The sequence below is a fragment of the Spinacia oleracea genome, chromosome 5, assembly GCF_020520425.1.
Source record: "Spinacia oleracea cultivar Varoflay chromosome 5, BTI_SOV_V1, whole genome shotgun sequence".
NCBI classification, from domain to species: domain Eukaryota; kingdom Viridiplantae; phylum Streptophyta; class Magnoliopsida; order Caryophyllales; family Amaranthaceae; genus Spinacia; species Spinacia oleracea.
In genome coordinates, this window is record NC_079491.1 from 10,058,813 (window position 1) to 10,079,375 (window position 20,563).

General features: G+C 37.0%; 4 protein-coding genes across 11 annotated transcripts in view; 2 read left to right on the forward strand and 2 right to left on the reverse strand.

Moving 5' to 3' along the window:
- Positions 1 to 3,605: 3,605 nt before the first annotated feature.
- Positions 3,606 to 5,760, reverse strand: LOC110788352 (protein FAR1-RELATED SEQUENCE 5-like). The gene is made up of 3 exons (XM_056829354.1): positions 5,205 to 5,760; positions 3,901 to 5,045; positions 3,606 to 3,815 (listed from the first exon to the last, which is right to left on the reverse strand). The coding sequence occupies exons 1-3, from the start codon at positions 5,758 to 5,760 to the stop codon at positions 3,606 to 3,608; spliced, it is 1,911 nt and encodes a 636-aa protein (XP_056685332.1).
- A 2,189-nt stretch (positions 5,761 to 7,949) lies between these two features.
- LOC110799160 (pentatricopeptide repeat-containing protein At1g08070, chloroplastic-like) lies at positions 7,950 to 10,240 on the forward strand. Its single transcript, XM_022004375.2, has one exon. The coding sequence runs from the start codon at positions 8,204 to 8,206 to the stop codon at positions 10,061 to 10,063; it is 1,860 nt and encodes a 619-aa protein (XP_021860067.1). The 5' UTR covers positions 7,950 to 8,203; the 3' UTR covers positions 10,064 to 10,240.
- The window catches only part of LOC110799138 (ABC transporter A family member 10), a 28,881-nt gene continuing 18,330 nt past the window's right edge, over positions 10,013 to 20,563 (forward strand). For 2 of the 8 annotated variants that reach the window (XM_056830488.1, XM_056830493.1), the window contains exons 1-2: positions 10,280 to 10,883; positions 13,350 to 13,452. The gene's annotated coding sequence lies outside the window, so the exon portion shown is untranslated. Of the gene's footprint in view, positions 10,151 to 10,279; positions 10,918 to 13,349; positions 13,453 to 15,705; positions 16,103 to 17,718; positions 20,122 to 20,563 lie in introns of those variants that run through there. The other 6 variants (XM_022004346.2, XM_056830489.1, XM_056830494.1 and 3 more) reach the window with 6 other exon arrangements.
- Positions 14,366 to 20,320, reverse strand: LOC110798595 (ABC transporter A family member 2). Its single transcript, XM_056830487.1, has 16 exons — positions 19,924 to 20,320; positions 19,353 to 19,581; positions 18,991 to 19,166; positions 18,582 to 18,767; positions 18,157 to 18,252; positions 17,845 to 18,042; positions 17,565 to 17,724; positions 17,232 to 17,449; positions 16,679 to 16,796; positions 16,505 to 16,581; positions 16,272 to 16,361; positions 15,809 to 15,952; positions 15,431 to 15,712; positions 15,247 to 15,327; positions 14,929 to 15,105; positions 14,366 to 14,802 (listed from the first exon to the last, which is right to left on the reverse strand). Exons 1-16 carry the CDS (start codon positions 20,299 to 20,301, stop codon positions 14,563 to 14,565), a joined length of 2,850 nt encoding a protein of 949 aa, XP_056686465.1. The 5' UTR covers positions 20,302 to 20,320; the 3' UTR covers positions 14,366 to 14,562.

Consider the following 20,563-nt stretch of genomic DNA (forward strand, 5'->3'; position numbering starts at 1 on the left):
TTTTCTGAGTACCTTAAGGGCGATTCTAGTTGGTCAATCTTAAGGCGGATCCGGACGTGCTGTGGACTTTCTACGGAGGGACGACACTTGGAGTCCTAAAAGACTTGTTCTTGTTCGGTTCGGGCGCAGCTAGGGAAGGCACGCAACAAAGAGTATGCATCTAAACTATGCTAAATGATTATGTGTAAATAATATGTTTCCTGGGTTAATGGTTGTTTCCGCATGATCTATGTAATGTCATATGTATCATAACCTAACACGTCGCAACACATAACTCTTCCCTCTTAACTTGTTCCCCGTTTGACAGACCTGACAGACCTTTGGTTCTTCTCACAACGTATTGCTGCTCCTGAATACCAATAACAAATATATTTAGAATTCATTTTTGCCAATCAACAGGGGAACCAATTACAATGACTCACTCCTGCTGCATTGCTTTACCTGTGGCCGTGGCTTTGGGGTAGGAAGTCGTCTCCTTTTTACACCTTGCTTGGGTAATATTTTCCGAGACACTTGTTGTTTGTATCCCCTCTTAATTGGATGTGTCTCTCGCTCTGGCACTTCATCGTACTCCTCATCAGAATTCTCAACTTCATCATAGTTAGTCTCCTCAGCTTCATAGTCCTCATCACCCTCATCTTGACTTTCGTCTTCGTACGAATCTTCATCTACGACCGCCCTACTCTTTTTCGTTGGCGGTTTATGAATAGGAAGTACACTCAAGTCACTGGTGAAGTACTTACACAGTTCATCATCCCCAAAGTCCTCGAAGGATTTATGTTTTTTGTATTTGGACTTTGAAGTTCCCTCATATTCAATGACATTATTCCCCATTTTTCTCTTCGTATGACTATGAACTAGTCCCTTCCTCATGACACTGTGAAAATAATAAATAGGGACACAAAATCAAATACTTATACTCATCTCAAATTACCAACAACAAACACACAAAAAAACCAAACATTACGCAAAATGGTTAACTACAATTACTTTATATGCATCTCAAATCACCAACAACGGACACAAAAAGTACCATACAGTAATCAATTTGACTACAGCACTTCAGTTTTACCAAACCCAATTTAGAAACGAGAAATGTACAACTGGGCCTTTAGAAATAGTTGAGTACAACTACTCAATACTGATGTCAATTCCCAAACAAAGAACGCAAAAACTAACCATACATTACTCAATTTGTAAGAACCCTAATTTAGGAACCCTAATTTATAAACGACATCTTTTGAATTGGGTCTTCTCATAAACTTTACTACAATTACTATGTACTACTGTCAAATCACCATACAACCAACGACAAAAACTCATACAAAATTCAATATGGATTTGTTAATTCCATTTAGGGAACCCTAAATGGAAATTGGGAACAATTGAATTGGGAACAAGTAGTGATTCAAATTGAAATACTGAAATTGTAAAGAAAATTTCGACTTTGATACCTGGGTGGTGGATTTGGTGAACGCCGTCGACAAGGCAAGTCGAAGTGGGGAAGTCGAAGAACTGCGACACTTCAGGAGAGAGAAAATACACAAGTAGAAATGACAGGAGAGAGAAAGGATTTTCCTATAATAATTTTATTTTTAAATTAAAATATGGGTTTAATATTAAGTTATTTGTACTGTGGAATCGACAAGTGTCTTTGTTTTGAATAATAACTTTTTTGAAATTTAAGTGTTAGTCAAATATCCCGCCCATAAAAAAAACACTATAAGGACAATTTTAAGCCCCAATGGTTGAATCATTTTTTAAGGACAAAGTACGAACTTGACATATTTGTAAAATTTAACGTACCAAATTCACTAGTATCTATCATATTTATAAAAGTATAAGTACCAAATGACGATAGTATCTAACAAAACTATACAAACGCTAGGTACCATTACAAAAAAGGACATAGAGAACAGTACATAGATGTTCACTAAGGGTACCTTATAAAAATAAGTTTCAAGTCCAATAAGTTCGTTCAGATAAATTCAGATAAGTTTCAATATGTTTCAATAAGTTCCAATAACTTCAGATAAATTCCAATTAGTTCCAATTAATTATTAATTATTAATAAATAAGTATTAATTATTAATTAGTAATTATTAATTACTTAATAATTACTGATTAATAAGTAATAATTAATAATTAATAATTAATAACAATTATTCACTACATAATTATTAAATATTAATTATTAACTTATAATTATTAAGTAATTAATAGACATTAATTATTTAAATTTTATTTTTATTATGTATTATTATTTATTATGTATTATTTATTATTTATTATTCATTATTTATTATTTATTATTTATTATGTATTAATAATTATTTATTACTACCTACATTCCTTAATGTTCTTTACGCTTACTATTTGCACGACTTATTTATTCAATATTCAACGACTTATTTATTATTTATTAATTATTAATTATTAAATATTATTAATTTATTATTACTTATTATTTACTATTTGAACCTTAATTAATGATTTATAGAAAAGTGCGAAAATGGTGTGGAAAAGTGGGAAACGTGTAAGTTCAGATAAGTTCAGATAAGTTCAGGTCAAATAAGTTGAACATAACGCACCCTAATGCTTCGAAACTACTAAGGGTTAAGGGTCAATGTGAAGGAAATAATGCCCAAGTATCCATTTAAGGTTAAGTAGTCTAATAAGTGTTGGTGAACCGTATGCCTAGCTAGAGGCCGGTTGTATTCCAGGAAACGGAAATATGGATCGTATCCTATCAAAGACGTAGATGTTGCCGGAAACGGAAACATGGTACGTATCAGAAAATATTTTCGAAAATTGAAATATTGCCGGAGTCCTCGGAAATGTTTCCGGAAATTGAAATATTTTCAGAAATAGAAATATATTGTCAAAATCGGATACATTACAATTTTGTTCGAAAACGGAAATGAATTGGGAATTATTAAATATTCTCCCAATCGGAAATGAATTCCCGCATCACCAACCGAATTGCTTACAAAAGAAAATCGATATAGATCCGTTGTCATTTGTACATATCGGTAATAGGTAATTACTTTAGGGTTTGAGGGTTTAGGGTTAGGGTTAGGTATTTCATTTGTACATGTCGGTTCTACACATTAAACGTATTTTTTCAAAAACAGGAATCAAAAAATGGAAGGGCATAGATTTAATACAACAAAATTAAGTATGGATTACTGGACACTAATTAGGGACTTTTAAAAATTAAGTATGGATTAGGGACTTTTAAAAATTGGTACCCTAGTTATTCAAATACAGCCCACGCATGTTGAATTTGTTACATTTGTTGTACCAAATTAGGGTATCTTTGTTAAAGATTTTGGAATTTTTGTACCAAATTGGGTTATGTGTGATGTATTTGGTACAGTATTTGTACCAAATTAGGTTTATTAGTACTTTTTAAGTCTTGAATAATGACAGTAAGGATCGCAAAGTTGTGGTAATAACAACACATAAATATAGATTCTATCCCATTCAAACACATACACAGAAACACATACATATAGATCATTCAAATATCTGAAATGAACAACAACACATAAACAATTTCATTGTTAAACCTATTTTCCTCTTCATAGTTTTGACTTCGAAAATCACTTATCCCACCCAAGAGAATTTCGGCATAAAAGATCATCAACATTGTCAAGTCCAAGTCCATCATCACCAACATCACCAACATCACCAACAATGTCAAGTCCATCATCTCCTCCAACTATGCTGGTGAAATACCCAACTAACCCATCTTGAGATAACATCTCAATACCCCCAGCAGAAGTGTGTGTCAACTCAACATCATCAGCGCCCTGAATAAGAATAAGTCAAATCAAAGTTAATGGTTTGGACATATGAACTGCAACGTAACAAGTACTATAAATACATTTGTAATACCCGCGTGGGAGGTTCCTGTGAGCAACCAGCAACATCATTTGTTTTGCTTCTCCTTCTCCTTATGGGTGTTTTCTTTTTTGGCTCAACACAAGAACGGTGCCTACAACTTGGTGTCCTATGTGGTTTATTTCTTGCCACAGGATCATTCACCATGACGTTATCAGGAGGTGTTGCACATTTGTTTCGTTTGTTCACAGACTTAGGGGTACTTTTGGTGGTCCTCTTGTTTTTGGTTTGACTGCACCCATTGGTAACAGATTTTGGAGTAGTTTCCCTCTTCTTGTTGGTTTGAGACAAACCAGGAGTACCAACATCATCCTGTGTCTCATCAGCATCCATATCTTCCACACCAATCAACTGTTGATCCAACCGCTTCTCCAACACCTTCAATGTATCCATCACGATTTTAATGCACTCGGGATTCGTTGACGCCTTCAAACTGATTGGCTCGTATGCTAGCATTAATTTATCATGCTTCATGACATCTTCGGTCTTACTTGGATCATGGTACACCACCTTCACGCGCGAGTGCTTCCTTGACACATTTTTCCTCCATCTACGAAGAATATAAACATCTGGGACATCTTGAATGTCATGCATGTCATACACTTTTATAATGTGCCTGCAAAGTATACCGTCACTTTCAAACAGCTTGCATTCGCACTCTGCCAATTTAGTCTCCAAATTTATCTGCACGATATAATTCCGCCTGTACTTTGTTGAAAATTCCTTGCGGGTTTCCTTACACAACACCCACACTCTGTCCTCCAGCTTATGATGTGCAACTTCAGCTGACACCATAGTAGTCTCAAGAGAAGTAAGGTACAGTACACGATTGCACTGCTCTTGAACCTCGAGGAATTTTGCATCTGTGTACACCTTTCTAAAGGCTCTCTCAACACTAAATTGGGTGGCCAACGGGCGAACTGCCCTTTGGTCAGCTGCATCAGCCTGTTGCTCATCGTTAGCTCTAGATTCCACTACTTTAATATAAAATGGAGCAAACTCAAACAATCGAGTGTGCTTATCAACGAACCCATCAAAGAACCTGTTTATGCTTTCGGATCTTTGAGTGCTCTTCATTCCAGCCCAAAACATCCCGTTCATAAATGCAGGCACCCACATTTCCCTTCCATGGTATAATCCTGAAATAGTAGCAAAAGGAAATCAACATAAACAAGTCTTGAACATCTTAAGGTCTGTTTTTTCTGCAGGAAAATGTGTGTCTACATGAAAATGTACCATATGGTTTTTTAATTAATGTACCATATATGAAATAATGAAAAATATAATTATGGAATTACCTGCAAGCCAAATCTCACCCTCCAGTTTATACTTCTTGATTACATCAGTCCATTGCACTTCAAATTCATTCTTGGTAAGGCTGTTGTAAATCACATTATGAAGCTCAACTTTGAACAGCTCATAGTCATTGTATTTTCCAAGTTTGTGACTGAACTTGGTAAGTATGTGCCACAAGCACCATCGATGTCGGACATCAGGCATTACTTCTCGTAGGGCCTTCCTCATGGCAGCGTCTTGGTCAGTAAGAAAACTAATGGGTTTTTTGTTAGACATACATGACAACCACTCGGTAAATAACCATTCAAAGGTCTCTGAATCTTCATGGGATAACAATGCACACCCAAGCAGAATGGTTTGACCATGGTGATTAACCCCAACAAAGTTAGAAAATGGCAAGTCATACTCGTTTGTTAAGTAGGTGGAGTCAAACACTACAACATCTCCAAACTCTTCGTAAGCAGCTCTACTCCTAGCATCTACCCACATCACATCCTTTAATATGTTATCCTCACCCACCCTATGCTTGTGAAAGAAATTTTCATTGTCAGTAGACATCGCTTTAAAGTACTTCCACATTGCATTCCAATCTCCCTCCTTCATCTTTTTCTGCCTTATCCCTAGCAATGATGTTTTGAAGATCTTTTTTGGTGAATGTCACGTTCTCAACTCCATTCCTCTCGCTAGCTAGACAGTTAAATATCTGAGGAACGTTAGCACCCGAGTTGTAGTCATTAAACAACTTCCTCTTTACAAGAGAGGTGATGTCTTCCTGTCGATACCTAGGAACATACCTAGATTTCCTCGGTGTTGGACAATGGTTCTTATGCTCATTAACTGCCCTTTTAACCACCCATTCCCCATCCTTGGTCCTGTTGCAATACATTAGAACAGGGCAATCACATTTCTTTGACCTTTTGGTGCCAAGCTCATCCCTAGTTGAGTAAACCCTTTTCCCCTCAACCCGACGCCTATACACTGCACGACCATAACATTCACACTTCCACAAGTATCCCCTCAGTTCCTTAGATTTTGCCCCCCCCCCTTTTGCACATACGACCCTGCAGCACGGAGTATGCCAAATCCTTGTTGTCTCCCATACCTTTTGTAGTACGTATCCACTTCTTCCCAACTCTGGAATACCATCCCAACAATTGGAGGACTCACTACATCATCATCGGCTCCATTTTCTTCTTCATCATCCGTAATGTGTACTTCTTCAATTACATCCTCAATTACATCCTCATTATCATTCCCAACAAATTCAACCATATTTCTGCAACATTTTACATTTCAATTAAGTAAAAACCCCTTTCAAAACCCTAACCCTAACAAAGATTTCAATACCTAAAAATCATTATCCATTCTCAAGGCTTATACATTCCCACTTATTTAATTATCAATACAGATTATTATAATTCATACTTAATTAATAATCATGCCTCAATTCTTACAAATTACCAATAATTTGTTTTGCTCATAATTTGTTTTGCTCAAGTACAAAACTTAATTGCAATTTATCAATAACTGATTACCCTAATTCATTAATTGAATATGCAAAATTCATATATTGATTTACATAATTAAGACAAGCACATACCTTAAACTTGCTCAATGATGTGCGACCAACTTTTGATTTTTGTAGGAATACCAAATTCAACTCTGCTTTCTTTATCTCTCCTAAAACAATAAACCCCTAAAATTCGTTTTATACTGTACTTTCTATTTTCCCGCCCTTCTATTTCCATAATTTCCCCCCTTTTTTTGGGATATTTTGGCAGGCCAATAACGTGTCGGAATAAGGGGAACCAATCTCCTCTGACAAATAGGACCTTGAAAAGGTAAAAAATATTCTCAAGATTTGGTATTATCTTATTGACTTTCTTCGTAAAATTATTATGGTACATAATACGTACCAAATATAAATTTTTTTGAATATAGTATTATTTTAATACCAAATATAGTTCATTTCACATTTGGTATAAATAAAATACCTGAATTTATGTCGGGTCGTAAATTTGGTACATATATCATACCGTTCCCTCAAAACGGGTACGGAATGGTACAACTGAAGTACCAACCTAAGTTTAAACGTATTTCTAGTGTACTAAATTTGAAATTTAGTATCATATGTTAACTTCTTTGTTACATATCTAAAGTATGGTACATATATAGTACCAATATCTATATTGGTACACATACAGTATTTTCTCTTTTTTACCAGTTAATCAATGGTACTTGTTAAGTCCAAATGTAGTATATTTTGTCTTTCATAAATCGATACATTTCCATTTATGAATACATTTTCATCTTCAAGTTAATACTCTTTGAATTTCGACTTTAATTTCAATGAAGAACCAAACTTCAAATACATTTTCAATCAGTTGAAAATTGGGAGTATTGGGGTTCTCTATAAGTTGGTACCATCCCTTATCTCCATCTCCCCTTATCTTTCTCTCTGATTTTGTTCTGGTTTCTTTCTCTCTCCTGTTGAAGCAACAGAGGAACGCTTGCCTTCGAAGGAATTTCGTGGAAATATTTCCCTCCAACTTTTCGCGAAAATCTTTCCTGCAAATTGGCGAAATTTTCCCACCATGTTTTCCCCCCTCAAATTTCAGAACATCCCGTTCCCCGTTACGGTGCAAAAGTACCATTCCAGCTCATTTTGGACACTTCTCCTTTAAAATTTAACTAGTTTATATTTTTATAATGGTACTTGTATCCATTTTGGACGCAAGCCATTATGGGCTGAGAAACCCTCATAATAATTAAGTAAATTCGTAATACACAAATCCCCTTCTAATTTGTTCGCAGCTGAGGAGTTGAGGTACTCTGCCATTTTCAAGCGCATTAGTCCACTATGAAAGTACAAACTACGGCGGCGGAAGCAGCGGCATAACAAGTAACCACCGCCATATCATTATGCAGTTCAGCCGCTAACTTCTGAACCCTTTCTAACGGCTGTTTCCCGCCATTTCCAAAATTTGAAAATTTCTTTGACATGGTGCGCCATTTCCAAATTTCAAAAATTTCAGATATTCTGCGCTCTTCGCATCATGTAAACCAGCTCAAACAAATCCATGCTGTGATTATTACCAAATACCCTTTTCTCTCTCTTCCTTTTGTACAGAGGTTGCTTAACTTGACCCATTTGAATTATGCACGCAAGGTGTTCGACGAAATGCCTGAACCAGATGAACGGTTGTACAATATGTTTATCTCAGCGTATTCTAAGATTGGTTCTTATAAGGAAACGGTGGGTATGTTTTGTTTGATGCGTCGTAATGATATCCATATCACTAGTTACAGTGTTCCGCCGGTTTTGAAATCGTGTTCTGCATTCTTGATGTCGGGGTTGGGGAAGCAAGTTCATTCGTTGATTATTAATTTCGGGCTCGAGCCGAATTGTTTTGTTCAGACTGCTTTAATGGATTTGTATGCTAGGTCTGGTGACTTGGTATCAGCTAAATTGGTTTTTGATGACATTTTGGATAGAGATGCTATTGCTTATAATTGTTTGATGTCTGGGTACTCAAAATCTGGTGACGTTTTGGCTGCTCGGAGGTTGTTTGATGAAATGCCGGAGAGAAGTGTTGTTTCATGGAATACGATGATTTCCTGCTATGCTCATAGTGGTAATCATCACGAAGCTTTGAGAATATTTGAAATGATGCAAAAGGAAAATTCTCAAGCTACTGAATTTACTGTGGCGACTGTGCTCTCTATTTGTAGTAACATAGGTGATTTAGAGTTGGGTTTGAGACTCAAGAAGTATGTTGATGATAATAATATGGTATCTAATATGATTGTGTCAACTGCATTGATGGAGATGTTTGTAAAATGTGGGGATGTTCATGAAGCACGGCAAGTGTTTGACCGCATGAATGAGAGGGATACTATTACGTGGGGTTCTATGATTGCTGGTTATGCTCAAAATGGGAAAGCAGTTGAGGCTTTGGAACTGTTCAAGTGCATGACAAATGAGAAAATTAAGCCAAATGACGTAACTCTAGTAAGCGTCTTATCAGCTTGTGCTCAACTGGGTTCGGTAGAAACTGGTGAACAGATTAAAAAGTATATAGAAACTGAAGGGTTTGACTCGAACATCTATGTTGCTTCGTCATTGTTGTGCATGTATTCGAGGTGTGGAAGTATAAAGAAGGCTTGGGAAGTGTTCGATCAAATGCATGAGAAAGATGTTGTATCCTGGAACTCTATGATTACTGGGCTTGCTTTTAATGGTTATGCTATGGATGCTATCACTCTTTTCAAAAGAATGATAAAAACCAACATTAGACCAGATGGTTCTACATTTGGTTCACTACTAACAGCATGCACCCATGCTGGCCTAGTTGACTTGGGTCTTGAATTCTTTCACAACATGCACTCAAAGTATGATATTGTCCCAGAAGTGGAGCATTATGCATGCATTGTTGACCTATTTTGTAGATATGGAAGACTTAATGAAGCTTATGAGTTCATATGTCAGATGAAGAAGCCAAATGTTGTCATTTGGGGCACTTTACTTAGTGCTTGCAGAATTCATTCAAATATCGAGTTTGCAGAGATAGCCTTGACAAAGTTGGTAGAGCTGGAACCTGAAAATTCAGGTAACTATATCCTCCTTTCGAACACATATGCCAATACAGGCAGATGGCAAGACACTTTAAGAGTAAGAAACATGCTGAGAGAGAAAAAGGTGCAGAAAACTGCAGCATATAGTTGGATCGAGCTAGAGGATGGGATACATAGTTTTCTAGTTGCTGACTCATTGCATCCGAGATGTAGAGAGATCTATGATGTGGTTGTTGGCTTGGCTATGTTTTCATTTGACGAGACAGATAACTATTGTGAATATTAGCTTATATCAAACTTGGAGACTGCAGCACCCGTCAGCTAAGCTTGGTAGCCTGAATGGAGATTGAAGTCATTGTACTACTCAAATATTGTAAGTTTGATTTATCTTTTAATATATTTTTGAATGAAAGAAAATACGAGGTAGTGCTTTTTCCTTCCAGAAGTATTGTTCTTTCTTTTATGTTTCCGTATTTGATTTCTTGAAGATGATGTTCTCTCCCACTCCTCTGAAAATCCGGCCTCTGGTCTCAGTCTGCATGTACTTTGTGACAGACATTGAAACATGCTCGCATAGGGTAAAAGACCTGCTACCATGCGATTTATAAAGATGTGTATACCCAGAACAAGTAAGAGATGTGTATACCAAGAATTTGGGTACCGAAGATTTTATAGAGCTGAATTAGATAGATGGTCTGTAAGGTGATAATGCAGTCACACAATCAAAGAGGAGAACCGTGGGAGATCGTTACACTCTTACATGAAATGATGTGATGAATGTTTGAAATAGGAAACATATGCAACATTACATCAGAATCCAGCTACACTACTTTCCCAATGAACTTGCAGTACTTGAAGCTGTAGAAATATAGTTGAATCCATGCTATTTATTAAGGGATGCTTAAGGATAAGGTCCATGTTTTGAGGCTCAAAGAACCAACCCCCTTTTTGCTTCCCTTCATCAAGTCGTCAAACAGGTAGGTTCAAGAGGAAAATATTTAGCCTCGGACAATTGTTGAAGCCCATTGCCCATAGATGGAATGGATGAGATTTATTTACCTGTTATGGTTCCTATTTTCTTGGGGGTGGTGGTGAAGGTGGACATGGTACGTTGAGCTTTCCCTTGGATTAATGTTTTAGGTCAGTTGGTGGGTTTGGTTTGATTTATCAGCATACAGCTAGCCTTGGCCTTTTCTAATGTAACAAACACTAATATGCGCCTATACAACATTGGCATTTTCTCGCCGCAATCAAATATACATCCTCCTTTCTAAATATATTGCCCCATTTACCTTTTGAGGAAGTTTCAGAAATTGGCACAATTCCCATTTTAGGAAATCAAATATCTCCTTTCCCACTGCAAATACCCAATATACCCTTGTTAATATTTGTTGCTTTAGTTAATGCTTGCAAAGGATTTCACAAACCTTTTGCAGCTGTGACATTTAACTATTGTAACAGTTCTGGGTTCTAAAAAGCATGAGTGCAGATATGTTCAAACCAATTGCTTTTTATTGCAAATAGCTTAAGAGGATGGACAAAGCATCAGTTACATATTGACTTCAAGATTCCTTTTGGTTTAAATCCACGTAAATGCTTGATTTTTTGTCTGATATAGTCAAGGAGAGCAATGGTGAAGCATTGAATTATATTGTTTGAGAAATTGTGCATATGTACCTTTCCATTTAGCTTGCTTTCAATGTCACTGCCTCTTTCTATTATCCAACATATCATGGGATTTAGAACTCTTTCTCTTTCCATTTGTGGCGGAGATGCGCATGCGTGCACAAGATGAATGTGGCGGAGATGTGCATGTTACGTTGGATGTGTGGGCATACAAGAAAGGATCGTTTGAGGAATGAGATTATTAGGAAGAAAGTAGGGGTTGCTCCAATTGAGTTTAAGATGATGGAAAATCGTTTAAGATGGTTTGTGCATGTAAGCAGAAGATCAAGTGATGCCCCGGTTAGGAGGATAGAAGGGTGGCAAAGTGATAGAATTGCAAGGGGTAGGGGAAGACCTAAGAAAACTTGGAGTAAGGTGATTGAGCACGATATGAGATTTCTTGGGATCGAGGAAAATATGGCGTTGGATAGGACAGAGTGGAGGGAGAGAATATACATTGATGACTTAATTTGACTTATATAGCTTTCATGTTTCTGTTTCTTTCTATTTTTTATTTTTTATTCTTATTTTTATTTTTTCTTTTATTTTTAAAATTCTTAAATTTTTTTTAATTTTACAAGCTATTTTGAAATGTACTTATTTTACTTATTCATTTATTTTAAACTTTACTTATTTTTATTATCTCTTACAATATTTCTTCTATAATGTATATACATTTTTCTCTTATCTTACTTTCATTAATTCCACTTTCTCTTCCTTGTTTTTTTTTCTTTTTACTTGCTGCTCCTTCCTGATTTGATTGGTGACAATGACGATCTCCTACGATGATTCATGTTAGCCGACCCCAAATCGTTGTTGTTGTTGTTGTTGTTGTTGTTGTTGTTGTTTAAACCAAAAGGAATCTTGAAGTCAATATGTAACTGATGCTTTGTCCATCATCTTAGGCCCCATTTGGTTCAATATTAGTAAAGGAAGGGAAGAGAAGAGAAAGGAAGGGAAGAGAAAGGAAGAGAAAGGAAAGGAAATAAGATATATTTTCCCATGTTTGGTACGATGAAAGAAAATGATAGGAATCCCATGTTTGGTACAACATTAGTAAAGGAAGAGAAGGGAAGGAAAGAAAAAACGTGTGTTTAAGCTTTAATATTTTGTTTGACAGATATAGTTTTTTCTTTCCTTCCAAATTCCTCCAATTTTGGGAGGAAAGGAAAGTGAAACTTTTATACAGTGAGCTTTCCTTCCAATTCTCTTCCTTTCCTTTCACTTCCCGTACAATTTTCTGAACCAAATATAAGAAACTTTAATTTTCCTTCCCTTTCTTTTCTTTTCCTTCCAATTCCTCCCAACCAAATAAAGCCTTAAGCTATTTGCAATAAAAAGCAATTGGTTTGAACATATCTGCACTCATGCTTTCTAGAACCCAGAACTGTTACAATAATTAAATGTCACAGCTGCAAAAAGTTTGTGAAATCCTCTGTTCTAGTAAAATTGCACCATGGGGGGAATGCAGGGGAATTCAGATAGTGGGTGGGGAAAGAGAGAGAAAGGAGTATTACCAAGTAACCCATGTGATTGCAAGCATTAACTAAAGCAACAAATATTAACAAGGGTATATTGGGTATTTGCAGTGGGAAAGGAGATATTTGATTTCCTAAAATGGGAATTGTGCCAATTTCTGAAACTTCCTCAAAAGGTAAATGGGGCAATATATTTAGAAAGGAGGATGTATATTTGATTGCGGCGAGAATATGCCAATGTTGTATAGGCGCATAGTAGTGTTTGTTACATTAGAAAAAGGCCAAGGCTAGCTGTATGCTGATAAATCAACAACAACAACAACAATATGCCAATGTTGTTGTTGTTGTTGTAATTGTAATGAGGTTTACTGTCAGCTTCCAATTATTTAAACTTGATTGTGCCCATTTTATGTGACTTATTTATTACAGGTTTTGACGTATTGATCTAGTTTCTGAAGGAAGCTGTCTGTGCACAATTTTGGAGAGGATTAAGGGATTGTGGTCTACTTACTCTACTCCGTAGCCTGATGAGGTCAGTTTCATTTAGTTTTGATAACTTGCTCTTCTGCTGCATGCTCATTTATAATTTCAATTGAAAGAAAGGTGTGCGGTAATATACTAGTATATTATCCTGAAGTATGATTTGACTCTTGAGGAGATTGATAAACATATCTCTAATCTAAAGGTTTGAAATTTGAAGGTGGAAATGTTTTATCTAAGGGGATGAATATTTCTTAATTTATCGTAGATTGGTGACTATATGTTTACATATATACTTCCCTAATGCAAGGTTCTTACTATGGGATCAACTAAATGTTGTACCATAATGTAAAAACCTTGTAAAGGATTTTCAATGTATTGTTCATGCAAATCCTTTTTTTAATGCGTACTTCAACAGATCACCTATTATGGGATCTTTTTTGAAGAACGGGGGTTTATGTGAATATGGTAGGATTGGGAGGAGTTTTAAACGACAACGACAACGACAACAACAACAAAGCCTTAGTCCCAAAATGATTTCATGTCGTCTAACATGAATCGTCAGCGAAACGTGGACCAAGAAAAGTGAAGTTTATGGTAAAGAAGTAAACACAAAAGAATATAAAAAGTGAAGGTGAGGGTAGTGAGCCAAGAAAAATAAGGGACACAAAAACAATGTTGGTTCAAAGAAGAAACAAACAGATTAAAGCACAATTTGAAAACATTTTAAAAAATAAAAATAAAATAAAAAGTGAAGAAGAAAGTGAAGAACAACTAATGTAAAAGTTTGACAAAACCTTAAGAAAATGGGTAAAATGAAACAAGCTATAGGGGAGAAAAGTTTGCAAAAACACAAAAGTCTATCGTGTCATCGGCATACGTTCTCTCTCTCCACTCGCCCTATCCGACACCATACCTCCTCAATCACCCTCTTCCAAGTTTGCTAAAGGGGAGGAGTTTCAGAATTAAAGAAAAAATCAAAGTCCTTTCCAATAAAATTGACACTGTTTCTAGTATTTACAAGGAATCAAGAAGACACTTTCTTCAACCTTCTTTCCTATTTTCTAATTTCAAATATGCTAAGAAATTAGAAGACAAATGCCCCCGTTCAATCAAATGCTTCATTTTCTAAGCTAAAGAAAATAAAAAACCTAATTTACAACTAGGAAAAACATTCATCAGAAACTTGGCTAGGATGAATGACAATTCCTTGAAGTTCTGTTGTTGTTGACTTGGGGAGAGTTACGTTTAGGCCAGGTGGTATAGGCTTCTCAGGTGAGTGACCCAATATTTCTGGAGCACCAGAATCATCTTGTCCCCAGTACACTTCCACCATAATTCCCTGAGGATTCTCAGCAGACTCTGTTCCTGGGATCCCAACAAACCTGGCTCCAACGGGTATCTGCATTTACATTGTCAGTTAGAAAAAAGAATCAGTTCACTAGTAACTGAACTCCTGCCTGATGTTGCAGTGTTGCACCTTAAAAGTGTGTTATTCTAAAGATTATTGTAAGCACAACGAGCTAACCTGTATTGAGGGACCAGATGTTAGACTCAGAGTTACAAATCTTCCTTCTGCTGCAGCACTTTCCATCTCTTCCTGTTTAGCAATATTCAGAAAGACTTCTTCTAGAGTTGCAAGGCCAAGCTGGATATCCGTTATACCAAATTCACTTTGTCTATCTTGGACCTCGCCGAATGTTTTCTGATTTAATCAAAAGCATGGATTGGAATTAGAATAAGCATATGGAATTGGTATTTGTACTTCAGATTTCTGCTTGCTAAACATGTAGGGTAAGTGTTTGCGTTCTGTGATTGAGGTAGTTGGGGCTTGCTGTGTGTTTACCTTTAATAGCAGCTCTTTATCACGGGGAATGACATAGGTAGTATATGACTTATTCTCCTCCATGGGCTCAACATTCAATTGCTGTCATGGCAATAAATAATCAATGTTAAGAGAGAAAAGTGCAAAACGATGGGTGGCTCAATGAACATTTTGGATCTGAAAACTCCACTCCTGTCCAACTTACCCTTTTAAACAACTGCTTCAGATTCTCTCGACCTCTGTTACCCGTTTCATCGGCATTGTTGCCGAAGTTCATATTAGCAACAAAACCCGTCCCAAATCGCATCTTCAATCGAATTGGTGTTCCTATACAACGCAGCCTTCCCTTTGCCATGATCCCTATACGATCACTTAAAACATCCGCTTCTTCCATTGAGTGAGTTGTTAGAACAATGGCTCTCCCTCTTTTTGAGCTTTCTATAATGTCCCAGACATGTCTTCTAGTAAGTGGATCCATACCAGTAGTCTACAATGTCAAACATTAGTCAACCGCAGTTACCTTTTTCTGTGAACAAACAGGTAACAAATGCAAGGCCCGGAAGTAGTAAAATAATTTCCGTACCGGTTCATCGAGAATCACCAACTTTGGGTCACCAATAAGGGCTGCTGCAACACTGAGACGTCGTCTCATCCCCCCACTATAACTACCAGATCGGACTTTAGCTGATTTAGCCAGCTGCACATCTTCTAGTAATTTGTGAACAATCTGATTGTGACCATCAAAGCTTTAGATTTAGGTTCTTAGTAAAAACTGAAATTGGGAAGTTGTAAATGGAAATCCCCCAACCACCACAAGGAGGGGGAAGGGGGTTGTGTGATTGGAGCATTTCATGAAATGAGAAAAGAAGTTTGTCTGGTATGTGGTATTCCTTTCCTCAAAGCTCAGTTAGCTAAGTAAGCTACATCTTCGTCTAATTCATTTTTGACATTTAATTGATATTGATTTTTATATGTATGCTTACAATCCTTCTTGTACACAAATAAAAGAAATACCACAAGAAGTTTGATCTATATTGGGTACTTACTGTTGGGATAGAATCAGGAGTTAGGCCTTTTATGTTGCAAAAAAGTTCAAGGTGCTCTTCACCACTCAATACATTCCAGAGGATATCAAACTGCAGGATTTTTTTAGAAGTAAATGTCAGTCCTTTTATCTTTAAGAATGCTTCTATAGAAAGTGAAAGCTATTCAATTGTAATCTAGGATTGTTGAATTGATCAACAAAAAATAAAAAAAGTGAAGAAAATTTGAGGATAACCTGAGGACAAACGCCTATAATTTTTCGGATATTGGACATTCCGACTGAACTTCGAACGGAATGCTCATAGATTAATGCTGTCATTCAGATGCTGTCAATCTAATGATTATAGTAGTATATGGGTAAGGATTGCAGGAAGGGTGATGAAATTAATAAAGATAGAAGCTGTGTTACCGTCTCCTCCACTCACTGGTGTTATACCAGTCAAGCAGTTGATAGTTGTGGTCTTTCCAGCCCCATTATGCCCCAGGAGGCAAAAGAGCTGATCCTTAGGGAAGTTGACCCATAAGCCCTGCAAAGCGTAAGAGAGGATAAAAATAAAAAGTAGTAGCCACTTTTTCCTACATTCCCACAGGATTTACTTTTTTGTTTTGGGTAAATAATAAAATTGTTTACTAGGCATAGCTACTTCTGCAAAAGCAAAGGGAAAAGAAGCTCAAAAAGGTTGTGCATGTTTCTGTATGACTAAGGAACGTAATTGTGGACTGAATCTTGGAAGGGAGGGGGAGTGGAAGTGAAGGAACCATTTCCCCGTGTATAGACGTGAAAATTGGAGGGGGGGGGGGGGGGAGAAGGGGGAGGGTGGTAGGGAAGAGAAGAGGCAAGGAGGAATCAAATCTTTCCAGTATTGGAAATATTTGGAAGAGAAATGCAATCCTGCTTCCCTCTCTTTCCGTAACCTCCATTCTTTATGATTGATGATACAATTCCCTGTCAGTATTAGTACCTTAACAGAGTGGAAAGGAGGAGATCTTTTAAACTTCTTATCCAGTTTTCCTGGATAAGTCTTAACAAGACCTTGTACCTGAACAGCTACATCTGGATCCACCCTACCACCATCCATCATCTTTTTTATGTTGTTTTCTTCTTCAAGGACATCTTCATCATCTGGTGTGATCATCTCAGGTTTTCGAAGCCAACTTTTACTGCCGAAAAGGCCACTTTCTAAAACATTAAAGGTTAAGTTGATGAATGAAGTATAATATGTAACAATTAAACCAAAGAATTCCTACATTGGCAACATATCCTAATTACTTTTTTATGCGTGGGAGAATTATACCGAGTGCCTCAAATCCTCCTCTTCCTGTCCAGTATCCCGGGTTCAGAAAGTAAAATGGTGACTTGGGTATGCCGTTTTCATTTGGAAGTATGTTGTCGAAATATAATGCCACGAAAAGCCACAGAAAGAAGCTTCCTATGAGCCTAATGTATATGCCATCCTGTTTGGACCATTAAGATTAATGAAATTGAAAACCTTCCTGTAGTCACCACTCTTTTTTTCCCCCTTTCTTCGGGTGCATGAAATTACCCGATCTTAAGTCTGGCATTTGGACACATACCATTGTGAAGTCACATTCTTCCCCGCCCTCCTGATCTGCATCAGGACAATTATTCCGTCCTTTCCAGCTCATTCCTGGATCGTCCCTGCTTGAAGCTGATGTCGTAAGCATATCAATGGCACTGCTGAAGGGAATCACTGGCAGTATATGCTTGAGGATTTTGACTATTTTATTTTCTTTCATGATTTTTGCAACGAACTGGAGGAATATTGGCGGACATGTTAGCTATCAGAATTTTGCCACTGATTACTGTTCTGACTATAATTTATATCTAGCTATCACAAACACAAACTGAAATGGGAAGTGTCTTGCCTGAAGGATGAAACCGCCGAAAATGACGTAAATAGTTGCCTGGCTTGCTGAGCGCGACTGGCTGAGAAAAGTAGACGCCAAGAAGGCAATACTTGTCTAGCATTAGTATACAACAAGGGGTGGGGTTAGCAGCAGATATGTAAAGAGTTCAGGAAAAACCCCTAAAAGGAAAAAAGACTTATAAATTTCTAATCTGAAGAAGCGATAGAAGGAATTGACACTCAACAGAAGCTATTAACTAAGGCCCTGTTAGCTTCTAGTTTGCAGTTTGTGTGAAAGAGTTTTGTTAATAGCTGAAAGTTGATACCAATAACTTAATAAAGGGTAGTAATTTACCATTGGGGTAATTTTGAGACTTGTCCTATTTTCTTTGTATTCATAGAATTTAACTCTTGAAAAATAAGGGCCGGAATAAGTGAACTTACCATACTAAGGAGGTTAAGGTACATTGCAAGGAAGAGAAGTAGAAAGTTATTGCGCGTGAAGAATGGAAATCGAAAACACAGCCCTACGATCGTTGTGAATAATGAAACTAGGAACGTCATTATAATTTCCCAAGTGAGCCAGGAAAGCCAGTAGGCAGAATCATATAGCCCCATTATATTCATTGCCTGTCAAACAAGAGCAATGAAAATATATCAACATTGTGTTTTTGCCTCTCTGTCTTAACCTTTGGTCATAAACATTTTAATTTTTGGAGTCATCCTTCTTTAGAGCAAGGGCGTATTACAATTTTGGAACACGCCTTTTGTGTTCATTATCAATTCAGGAAAGGTGACAACGTTTTTGGGAAAACTGGGAAGTCTGAAGTGAGGGAGTAGTTCAAAAACTTACTTGACGAAGTTTTTGTTCTTTCTCTATGACCAAGTTGGTCAATTGGTTCTGGAAAACCTGCGCGGTGATCAGCAGTAAACATGCCTTTCCAAGTACAGAAAACAGCTGGGTCTCTAATTTCTTGGCGGCAGGGTGTGCAAACGGCTTCATGCCAACAGTCCAGTTGAAACTCTGATCTAAACCAGATTATTATTTCCAAAGGCACAAAAAGGGAGAAATGAGAGAAAGAAGGGAAAAAAGAAAGAAAAGGTAGTTAGGACATTGATTATAATATCTAGTGTATGAAAGGAAATGTATAATGGTAAAACAAGTGAAATAACGAAGCTGAGGATGGAAAAGTATGGAATTGGTAATTGATGTACCTCCAATAAGGGTTCGAGCAATTTCCCGCTCTGCTGCAATCTGAAGGGGGATTTGGAACTTGAGAAAAATTTGTTGAAATGGAACTATATAGAGTACTGAAGAGTTGGGCTGAATTCCATAGCTGATGACTGTAGTATTTCTGTCAACAATATGCAGAGCTCCTGGGCTACGTGCAGGGTTATCGAGGAACCATGCGTCTGTTTCTTTTTGAGTTCCGAACGATTTAACCTGCATTCCCAGTATTTATAGTTACCATCAATCAGAATTACCAGATCAACAATTAAACCCATGCATGCTTTTTGATGCATGAATTCTAGCTTAAACTGAACTTAAAAAAAGATTTCTGGAGCATAAAATCTTTGGACCCGAAATGATACTAGCTAGTGTTTTTAGGATATTTCTAGGTACTCCCAACTCCCAAGTGTTGGTGTAACACACATTGCAAGAGGCACATCTTGAAATGTACGTGGTAAATCGGGTTGGGTTCCAGTGGCTCCAAGTACAGAGGCGCATCTTCTTCATTAGTAATGAAATCATGGGCTTCTTAATGCAGTCATGTATGAGACATACCTTAGCAGGTGGAATGGGTCGACCTGGATTATTAGCCATGATAGCATCAACAATGCGTTGAACCCTGCGTTTGGAGTCTAACGATTCACCGCTCCAAACAAAGTCATAGCAGGGCTGCCTTACACTAAACTCCTCGCATTGTGGAATCGGCTGCAAGAGGTTGTTGTATGATGGGTCCGGCATGTCACGGTTTTCTGGGTATGATTTGTTAATGGCGTCATTCATCTTTTCCATGGCAAACATTAGGAAGATATAGAAGAAACTAAGGAAAAATAGTTGGTATAAGGCAGTTTTTTTCCTCCCTGCCAACCACATATTTTTCTTTACAAGGGCTTTGATTTGCTGCATTAGCAGAGGGATCCCGCTTTGTATCTCCATCTTCTATCTAAACTATATTCCAAACCCAAACTCGAAAAGAATGGAGGGCAAAAAACCTTGTCAATCAAACCTCTGGAATATATATGTACATACACATGTATATTTATTTTTAGTGGAGTAGCTACATTTTAGCCATTCTAAATATAGTAATAACTAGGTGTTTTTTTTATGGTTAAGAAAAGCCTGATTCCTTGGCCACTGATTTTCTCAAAGTTTCTTTAATTTCTTTTTTGAATAATTTCTTGTCCACAATGAGAAACAA

What these genes read in the sequence shown, in the direction of transcription:
- LOC110788352 (XM_056829354.1), bottom strand. Translation starts at nt 5,760, where the DNA reads ATGTCTACTGACAATGAAAATTTCTTTCACAAGCATAGGGTGGGTGAG. An exon ending in GGGTGAGATTTGGCTTGCAG is followed by an intron (nt 5,046 to 5,204) that starts GTAATTCCATAA and finishes CTACTATTTCAG; the next exon opens with GATTATACCATGGAAGGGAA. An exon ending in CACAGGAACCTCCCACGCGG is followed by an intron (nt 3,816 to 3,900) that starts GTATTACAAATG and finishes ATTCTTATTCAG; the next exon opens with GGCGCTGATGATGTTGAGTT.
- LOC110799160 (XM_022004375.2), top strand. Translation starts at nt 8,204, where the DNA reads ATGGTGCGCCATTTCCAAATTTCAAAAATTTCAGATATTCTGCGCTCT.
- LOC110798595 (XM_056830487.1), bottom strand. Translation starts at nt 20,301, where the DNA reads ATGGAGATACAAAGCGGGATCCCTCTGCTAATGCAGCAAATCAAAGCC. An exon ending in AAGAACAAAAACTTCGTCAA is followed by an intron (nt 18,768 to 18,990) that starts GTAAGTTTTTGA and finishes CTTGTTTGACAG; the next exon opens with GCAATGAATATAATGGGGCT. An exon ending in CTCCTGATTCTATCCCAACA is followed by an intron (nt 15,953 to 16,271) that starts GTAAGTACCCAA and finishes GGTCACAATCAG; the next exon opens with ATTGTTCACAAATTACTAGA.